Raw genomic sequence first — 10,055 nt, 5'->3', positions numbered from 1 at the left:
CAAATGCCTTTTTAGTCATGCATCTTCATGATTAATGATCCAAATAACAACCTTGGGCTCCAATTCTTCTTGCTTTGGATATTTTCCAAGTATAGTTACAATAATTTGTTGTAAAGTCTCTTTAGTCTAAGGTTCTAAGAACCGGACCGGTGATCAAACCACTCTAGTCATTGATTCACTAGTTTATTAGTCCAACCGGTTCAACCAAAAAAACTGTTTTAAAATAAAATAAAAAATAAATTATAAATATGCAAGTATTAAGTTGAAGGTATAGGGTAGTATGAAATTTTTCCAATGGAGTGGTAAATTACTTTTTTAGGATTTCTTTTTTTTTTTAATAGTAATTACAAAATAGCAAGTACAATTCCTCATCAGTACACAAAATGTTAAAAGAAATATCTCACAAGAATAGGAAGAATATCAAATGAATTATCATAAATCCAACTGAAAAAAATAAACATAGTACTTGGATAAACAAATTTGATAACATTATTAATAACAAAGTTGGCAGTGGACTACCGCTAGAAAGACTTCACCAAATGAAAGAGCATGCAGGCTTTAAGAGACAATAGACTTGGATTTGTGCAGCAGCATTTTGGATGAGTTGCTTTGAGGACTATTTGGTGAAACTAAGCTTTCTTGGTGAAACTAAGTGCTCATAACAAACAGAACAATTTCTCAAGATACATAAATAAGTGCTCATCCTCTGAATAATCATCTGAATTGATACAAGGCAGGAAAAAATGACCATAAGTCTCTTTACCCAAGTCAAAATAAACAACTATATCTGAACTCAACAATCAGCCTTCAGCACCAAACATTACAAAACATTAACCAATAATCACACTAAACCTGCAACCAGCAATTACAAAACAGCAACTACAAAACAACAAACATTGTACATTATAAAACATTCCAAATCAGTGATGACACTAAACCTGCACCCAGCACCCAGCAACCAGCAATTACAAAACAGCAACAAACATACAAAACATTACAAAATATTACAAGAAAATTTGAACAAAAATTTCAGAAATTAAAAGAAAGAAGAAGAACCGAGCATTCAGAAATTAAACAAATAAGTAACTATTTCAACAAATCAGTAACTATTTCAACAACAAATTAAATACCAACAGCAGCAATGCAGCATAACAAATCACTGATCGCAAATTTCAAATTCAAAACACACACTGATCACAAATTAATTAATTTCAGATTCAAAAATCACAAATCACTCATCAGACATTCAAAATCAAATTCATAACACTGAAACAGCTCAAAATAAAAAATAAATTTCTTGATTTTAGCTAAGTAATTTTTGGTAGAAAGATTTGGTTTCTTCACACTTTTTAGCTTATTCTTGAATTGTCTCAATTTTGTTTTGTTTGAACTTTGAAGCAATGAAGTGCTGCTACAACTTGAATATTTGACTAAATGCTTAAAAGACTGAATAACAAAAGACTAATACACAAATTTAAAAAAAAAATGAAAAGCTGATTGAAACAGGGGAAAAAGAAATCCAAGGGTCACTTTCGCTCTCATCCAAGGCTGTGCTGGATTGGAAACAACCAAAAAACCTGAAGCAGCTTAGGGGTTTTTTGGGTTTGACAGCTCAAACTCAAAAACAAAATCACTAACCTTCCACCGACAGCAGGACGACGACGGCGACTTGACGGCGCAGCAGCTGGAAGCCTTGAACACCGAAGTCACCGACGAAGACAGGACGACGTGCTGAGCTAGAAAGCCTAGTAGAGAAGGTCTGACCGCATGGATTTGGGACAGGGGAAGGAGGAGGATTGAGAAGTAGACAGCGGCGCAGCAGAGAAGTGGATGACGGCTTGACCGAGAGGAGGAGGAAACGGCGGCACTTGCGATGATTCTTCCTCTGTGAGCGCGACGGCGGCGAAAGAGAGCACCTTCGAAGCTATAAGCCTTGAACAGAACACGAAAGGAGACACCGAGAGAAGGAGCACCTTTGAACGGGACAGTGGCTGCGGTGAAATAGAGCTAGCGCCGGCGGGACCGTGGCAGCGCGAAAGGGCTCGCCGGCGTTGAGAGGAACGGCTAGCTCGAGGGTGATGGGAGGGACGAGGGAGCGTGTGCTGCTGCGTCGTTGGAGATTTGGAGTGGGTTAGGGTTGGTAACGCAAGAGTTGGGGAGGGGGTTACTGAAAGCTAAACGCGCGTTGAGTGTTTTTGGGCCAAGCAAAAAACCGGCCGGGTCCCGGTTCGGTTCGACTGACCGGTTGCCGGCCGGTTTAGCGGTTCAACAACGATTTTCATTTTTTTCGGTTTTGGCATAAAACCGAATCGTAATTCTCACCGGTTCACGGTTCAACCGGTTCGATCGGGCAGTTCGAACCGATTTTCAGAACATTGGTTACAACCAAGGTTCGAAAAACCTGACCGATCATCAAACCGCTCTAGCTACTGGTTCACTGGTTTATTGGTCCAACCGGTCTAACCAATGGTTCAACTGAAAAAACTGTTTTAAAATAAAATAATAAATAAATTATAAATAAACATCCTAAAATATAATTATAGTATAATATAAATATTAAAATAGTTTTCAAATTTAAAAAACTACATTAAATGTCATCAACCAGATTCATATAATCTTATTAATATACAAACTCAAGTTAAATAGTATAAAGAAATTTCAAATATTAAATGTCAACATAAAAATTTATCAATCATCAAAACCTCAAGATGTTCTTGTGAGTTTTTTTTTTTGGGATAATTATTTAAACATATTATGTAATTATGATTGTGATTTCAACTATTGTGCTAAAGAAACCTTCAAGTAACAAGGATATGCTAATGGTGGTGGTGTCTTCTGAGGCATCAATGTCTCTTCATCCAGCTCCTCCAATTTCTTCAGCTAAAGCCATAACAAAAGGAATGGTACCAGAAAATGAGGTAGTTAATAGATCATCAAATAAGAAGCTTTTTGTTATTACAAGTGAAGATGAATAGGCCAATGCACAAGTTTGAATGTAGCAACTTAACAGAACTTAACAGCAACAAAAGTTAAATACCAGCAACAAATAATCACTCTAAACCCTGAAATCAATAACTATTTCAACAAAAATTCAGAAACATCATACTTAAAAATTAAAAAACGGCAATAGCAGCATAACAAATCCATTTTAATCAACAATTTCAACAACACAAAATCAATGATTTAATTAATTTCAGATTCAGAAATCACAAATCAGAGTATCAGACATTCAAAACACTAAACCTTCACTCAGCAATTACAAACAAAGCCAGCAAAACCAGCACAACCAGTAACTACAAATCAAAGCCATTAGCAAATTTGAACAAAACAATTAGGAGCCATCAGCAAAATCAGCAATTAGAAAACAAAGCCAGCAATTACAAAACACTAAACCTTCACCCAGCAATTACAAACAAAGCTAGCAAAACCAACATAACCAGCAACTACAAATCAAAGCAAAACCAGCAACTACAACACAATGAAAAACAGATATGAAATTAAAAAGAGCCCCACAACACAATGAACAATAACAAGTTAGGAGCCATCAGCAATTAAAAACAGGACCCACAACACAATGATTAACCATGTTCTTAACCTAAAGCAGGAGCCATCAGCAATTAAAAACAGGACCAAAACAGAGTAACAGTTACAATTTTCCAGCATATTAGGTGCTCTGGACCAAAACAGAGTAACAGTTAGAATTACAAAATAGCAAAACACTAAAACAGCAATATTAGCCTATTAGGTGTTCTGGATACAAATCACATAACAGAGACAGTTTCTAGCATTATCAACCAACCCAAACATACATACAAGGAAGACCATAGATACAAGGAATTGAAGAACAAAGAACGAATTTCCACAGCAATCAGAACCATACATACAAGGAAGACCGAAGAACAAAGAACGAAGAATGAAGACTGAAGTCCGAAGAACGAAGACTGAAGACCGAAGAAGAAGAACCAAACTTCAAGCCAAGACCCAAGAAGAATTGAAGCAATATGGATCAAAAATTGAAGAAGCTCAGAGAAGATGAAGACGAGGAGCACTCACCTGGGTTCGAGAAGCCAGCGAAGACGAAGAGACCTGCTGACTTACTGGTTCCTGAGGACTTGGGGACGGCGGCGGCGCTGACGACCTCTGAACGGCGTCGACAGTGGAGGGCTACGGTTCAGGGTTCTTAGGGCTAGGGTTCGGCGACGATGGAGTCCTTGGAGTGAGCTGTGAGGTGATTAGGTGAATCTGAATGAATGGGGAAAGGGGGATTGGAGAACGAGTGTTATCGGGTTTTCTTTTTTTTTTTTTTTTTTTTAAAAAGTAAAATACGGCATCGCTTTAGAGGAACCGGCCGGTTACCGGTCCGGCCCAACCGGCCGGTTTTTGGACGGTTTTTTCCCAAGCGGTTATAGGAGGAGGACCGAACCGTTTGCGTCACCGGTAACTCCGTAAAAAATTAGTCATCTCTCTACCAAGGCCATGAAAGCTGAAAAATCTGAAATCTGAAATCAGAATTCAAAACCTCACAGATAATACTTTCTTTGAAAGAAAAATTGGCTGAAACATTTCTTTGAGTAACATCCAACATTATGTTCCTCTAGATTTAACCGACATACTTGTACAAAACTGAATCCAGGCAAAAAGGTGACTTTTGACCTTTCAAGAAGACTCTGTTTCTGTGCTACCATTGTTTTCTTTAAGAGCCTCAGAATTTTCACTTGCGACTTGCTCCTCTTGCTGTGCTTGCTCAGGCTTTGCAGGTCCCGGACCAGCTGATACCTTCACCATTGATGGTCGCAAAAGTCGGTCACCAAGTTTAAAACCTTTCCTGAATTCTTGGATTATGATGCCATCCTCAAACTCAGTTGAATCCTCGCGCATAATTGCTTCATGTAGCTTTTACAAGTAAATTGCAAATTATAATTTATCAGAAAAAATTATCATGAATATCAATCAGTCTTTCATACCTCTGAAGATCACTACATGAAATATTCAAAGAGACTAACGCATTGCGTTTCATTCAATGAAGTGGCTGATGCAAGCGATTTCAAAGTTCTATAATCTTACAGCAGCCAGCTAAAAATAGTTCTCTAAAAATATGTGTTGAGATTCACATACATAATTTGCTACAATGCTCTCCTTTTTTGGCAATTTTGTCATACAGATTCAGACTCACCAAGTTGGCTCAAAATAATCAAGAATTGCCGAGTTAAAAACGAATCCAGGTCTTCATGAAACCTGAATAAGCTTGATTAAGTGTTTGAAAAAGTTGATTGAATTTCGAGCCAACTGTTTCTGTGCCTGCATCAATCATGTATGACATCATTATGCCAAAATGCAGAAGAAATGATGGGGCCAACAATATACTTCTAAAACATTGAGATAATTTTCATATAAGGAGAAAAGGACTTCAAAATATCAGTGATAATCCAAGGAAGACAAATCATATTGAACAAGTCAAACAGAACTCAATATGTTTGGATTAATGGTAAGTAATGCAGTAGAGGAGAATGGAACACAAGGTTGTGTAATGGAACAGGAAAATAGAGTATTTTTTTTACTTAATTGTTTCAATAAAAAAAATAGGTTCTATCACAAGACACCCAAATCGGGAGGACCCAAAAATTGGAAATTGTAATGGAATCGGGAGGAAATAATTCCATCACTAACCATTCCATCCTACTAAAATTTAAGCAATTCAAACAATGGAAGCTATTAAAATACCTTGGACTCCATTTTCATCTCAAACCAACAAACCAGACAGGATAAGAGCAAAGTGTCCAAATGAAATTGACAAATTACACTGGCAAGTGTATGGGTATTTTTTACTAAACTACTAACACAACTTAAATAAATACTAACTGTTTCAAAACTATCCTACTATTAAAAATTTAAAAAGAAAAAAAGAGGGCAGGAGGAATTCTATTTTTGGACAAAACATTATCACCTACATGATAATAAGATTTTCTCCTCAATTGAAAAGTCAAATTTGTTTGACATCCTGGAAATAAAAATAAAATAAAATAAAATAAACTGATTACCAACTTACCAATGGATCAAAGGGTTTTCCAACTGTCTTAACTGGTTCAACTCCAAGTGCAGTAAGAATTTCCATGAACTGTTTATATATGCTCTGATAGCTGTTGTTTATTTTCTCCTCTGCTTCTGTCTCCACCTTGATCTGAGTTTTTGCTCTCTCAAAATTATCCAATACAGGCAACAAGCTCTCCATAACTTCCCCCTGTGCATTAGTGACCAGAGAAAGGCGATCTCTCTCGGTTCTCTTCCGGAAATTGTCAAAGTCTGCACTAATCCTTAGAATCCTATCCTTCTCTATTGATAACTCTGCAGATAACGAAGCTATCTTCCTTTCAAGACCTATTTTCTCATCTTCAATGGACTTCAAATATGATTCCAGCTCGGCAACTATGGCTTCATTATTATTAGCTACCACTTCTTTGTAAGATTGCAGTAACTCTTGCAAGGGTGAAGATTCCTCACTTTCATCAGCCTCACTAAGCTCATTATGGCCAGCACTGTCCTCTACATCAACAGCACCATCCTGTTACAAGAGTTCACCAGAAAATTGAGCTAGAAGATGGAAAATCAACTAATCCTAAAAACTCTTGACTCATCATTTTCTTTATCCGAGATAATCAAAGTTGCAAATATCAAAGATAGGTATGCATTGTGTGTGATTCTTAGATAAGCTTCTTAAAAGAACAAAACCAGAATATTTTTGTTTTCCTTTTTCAAAATAATCTATCCAACCACAATCTAAAGTTCATAATTTCAGAGTCACAGTTTGCCCAAAATAAATTTGTATTCTGGAACGGTCCAAAATTATAGCTTTCCTCAGGTATCATAAACAATTAAAATAAAACTATCATATATTATCAATTTACCATTGAATATCGCCTCAATTTTATATAGCATCACAAAATGCAAAGTATGATACACACTACTTCAAAGTAAGTCAACATAAAAGTCTCTCATTCCAGTACAGTCCTTATCAAACCAAGAAATTTTGCAATCCAAAATTCAACTAGGTTCCAATTTCACCCAACCACACAAAATTTGAAAGGAAATAAAAAAAGAACTTAAATTTAATTCCAAATTGAAACTCACCTCAAGCTGAAGCTCAGGTTCTTGAACTTGAGGCGAGGCCTCGGTGTCTCCTTCGAAAGCGAAAGGGGCGAACTTCGTGAAGCGCAGGGAAGGAATTGAAGGGAACCGCAAAGTGGTCCTTCTGTGGGTAGCAGTTTGTCTGAAAGAGGGAAAGGCAACGCATGAGGGCTTGGTGGCGGCGGCGGCGGAAGAAGAGGAGGAGCGCGGCGGCAGGATACCTGGCCGGAGAATGGGGGTTCTAAAGACAGTGGCCATTTTGGAGAGGAAAATGAAGATTGAAGAGAGGAAGATAAGGGGAGGGAAGTGAGAAGTGGAACTGTGGAAGGGGAAGTGTTAGCTGTCAGGTGGCGAGTGGGGTAATTACTTTGGAAGACATTGGTGGGTGATAGGGCTCCGTTCGATGGCCACTTGGTATTTCAATCTGACGGTTCACCTGCCTTCGTTTTGCCTTCTGTTTTATTGGAAGAGAAACCTTGAGAAAGATCTGGAAGGATTAATAACTGGTGCTACTCTGCTACAACAATGAACAACAGTGATAGCTAAAATTTAATAAGTAAAAAATAACAAGGTATGTCATTTTAATTTCTTTCTCTCTGTGTCACCCAAGGTTCTGAAAACTGAACCGGTCATCGAACCGTTCTCGTTACTGGTTCACTGGTTCATAGGTTCAACCGGTTCGACCGTGATTGAACCGAAAAAACTGTTTTTATAATAAAATAATAATTAAAATATAAATAAATACATTAAAACATAATTATAGTTTAATATAAACTTTAAAATATCATCCAAAATAAAACCAAAATGTTATGATCTCATTCAAATACAAACTCAAGTCAAATAACAAAAACAACCAACTAAACATAAAATGCCAACATCCAAGTTTGTCATCAATCATATTTATTCATATTCACAATTTTATCACATTCATTTATATTCATAATCCCTTGCCTTATTCAACAGCACAAAAATTGAATTCAGTTAACCATTTATCCACTTGAAATGAAAATGGCAAATAAAACACCTGCTCTGAGAACATCAGCAACAGCATCCTCTGCTGATTTTGCATACTTCTGATATTCATGTGGCCACTACATGTTACTATTTAATATTAGGAAGGGTACTAGTTATGCCCAATAGAATTACTTAGTCTTTCAAGAATATAGATAAGAGACTTTTATCAATGTATTAAAGCTTAAAGGAATTAATGAATTGATATTGAACTTGGTTCAATTTGGAGTTTCTCTCCCTAATTCATAGAAGGAGTTCTAACATTGGTGCTCTCGCTGAGAGGTTTCTTCCATTTTTCATGGGAAAACAAATAACTCAACAATATTCAATGGGAAATATGGTTATGGATGGACACCTGAGGAGCAGAGATTCATAGAGGTGGAAAGAGGTTTGAAAGGGAAAGCTCTAAGATGGTTTCAGTTATGGAAGGCACTCAATCCATTTGCCAATTTGGAAACATTCGAAATTGCTGCTGGAAAATTGAGTGGGAAGAGATTAAAGCTAGACTAAGGCAACAACGGCAACCAAATCTCAGCTATCAACAGAACCAAGACTCGCAGCAACATCAACAGAAATTCAAGAAAAAAGAGAGGCCAAAATCGATGCAAATTCAGATTCAACAAGCAATTTAGCAAGCAATTACAAACAAAGCCAGCAAAACCAGCAACTACAAATCAAAGCCATTAGCAAATTTGAACAAAAAAATTAGGAGCCATCAGCAAAACCAGCAATTAGAAAACAAAGCCAGCAATTACAAAACACTAAACCTTCACCCAGCAATTACAAACAAAGCTAGCAAAACCAACATAACCAGCAACTACAAATCAAAGCAAAACCAGCAACTACAACACAATGAAAAACAGATATGAAATTAAAAAGAGCCCCACAACACAATGAACAATAACAAGTTAGGAGCCATCAGCAATTAAAAACAGGACCCACAACACAATGATTAACCATGTTCTTAACCTAAAGCAGGAGCCATCAGCAATTAAAAACAGGACCAAAACAGAGTAACAGTTATAATTTTCCAGCATATTAGGTGTTCTGGACCAAAACAGAGTAACAGTTAGAATTACAAAATAGCAAAACACTAAAACAGCAATATTAGCCTATTAGGTGTTCTGGATACAAATCACATAACAGAGACAGTTTCTAGCATTATCAACCAACCCAAACATACATACAAGGAAGACCATAGATACAAGGAATTGAAGAACAAAGAACGAATTTCCACAGCAATCAGAACCATACATACAAGGAAGACCGAAGAACAAAGAACGAAGAATGAAGACTGAAGTCCGAAGAACGAAGACTGAAGACCGAAGAAGAAGAAGAACCAAACTTCAAGCCAAGACCCAAGAAGAATTGAAGCAATATGGATCAAAAATTGAAGAAGAAGCTCAGAGAAGATGAAGACCAGGAGCACTCACCTGGGTTCGAGAAGCCAGCGAAGACGAAGAGACCTGCTGACTTACTGGTTCCTGAGGACTTGGGGACGGCGGCGGCGCTGACGACCACTGAGCGGCGGCGCTGACGACCTCTGAACGGCGGCGACAATGGAGGGCTACGGTTCGGGGTTCCTAGGGCTAGGGTTCGGCGACGACGGAGTCCTTGGAGTGAGCTGTGAGGTGATTAGGTGAATCTGAATGAATGGGGAAAGGGGGGTTGGAGAACGAGTGTTATCGGGTTTTCTTTTTTTTTTTTTTTTTAAAGTAAAGAACGGCATCGCTTTAAGGGAACCGGCCGGTTATCGGTCCGGTCCAACCGGCCGGTTTTTGGACGGTTTTTTTCCAAGCGGCTATAGGAGGAGAACCGAACTGTTTGCGTCGCCGGTTCCCGGTTGAACCAGTCCGATCGGCCGGTCCGGTCCGGTTTTCAGAACCTTGGTGAGAGGTGAGAGTGGAGGTTGAGGCTCGAGA

The 10,055-nt window shown here is 37.9% G+C and overlaps 1 protein-coding gene across 32 annotated transcripts; it reads right to left on the bottom strand.

Annotated features, from left to right (window-relative positions):
* Positions 1–296: 296 nt before the first annotated feature.
* Positions 297–9,828, bottom strand: LOC112784894 (uncharacterized). Of its 32 annotated transcripts, none has more exons than XR_011879241.1 (6): positions 9,567–9,817; positions 7,126–7,636; positions 6,047–6,559; positions 4,614–4,893; positions 4,054–4,492; positions 297–718 (listed from the first exon to the last, which is right to left on the bottom strand). XR_011879241.1 is itself a non-coding variant. In XM_029296529.2 (4 exons), the coding sequence occupies exons 2-4, from the start codon at positions 7,378–7,380 to the stop codon at positions 4,657–4,659; spliced, it is 1,005 nt and encodes a 334-aa protein (XP_029152362.1). In that variant the 5' UTR covers positions 7,381–7,636; positions 9,567–9,828; the 3' UTR covers positions 4,509–4,656. The 32 variants fall into 32 exon arrangements, 8 of the variants coding, with proteins under 8 accessions (XP_029152362.1, XP_072087445.1, XP_072087448.1 ...); XR_011879249.1 differs by having other exon boundaries at positions 7,126–7,576; positions 9,567–9,815; XR_011879244.1 differs by having other exon boundaries at positions 4,654–4,893; positions 7,126–7,825; positions 9,567–9,809.
* Positions 9,829–10,055: the final 227 nt, after the last annotated feature.

The sequence above is a fragment of the Arachis hypogaea genome, chromosome 20 (genome assembly GCF_003086295.3).
Source record: "Arachis hypogaea cultivar Tifrunner chromosome 20, arahy.Tifrunner.gnm2.J5K5, whole genome shotgun sequence".
NCBI lineage: Eukaryota > Viridiplantae > Streptophyta > Magnoliopsida > Fabales > Fabaceae > Arachis > Arachis hypogaea.
Note: the sequence above shows the minus strand (reverse complement) of the source record. Positions and strands in the feature narration are given on the sequence as shown.

Coding starts and splice junctions, on each gene's coding strand:
- LOC112784894 (XM_029296529.2), bottom strand. CDS start 7,380: ATGGCCACTGTCTTTAGAACCCCCATTCTCCGGCCAGGTATCCTGCCG. Junction 6,560..7,125: donor AACCTGAGCTTCAGCTTGAG/GTGAGTTTCAAT, acceptor CTCTTGTAACAG/GATGGTGCTGTTGATGTAGA. Junction 4,894..6,046: donor GAAAACCCTTTGATCCATTG/GTAAGTTGGTAA, acceptor TACTTGTAAAAG/CTACATGAAGCAATTATGCG.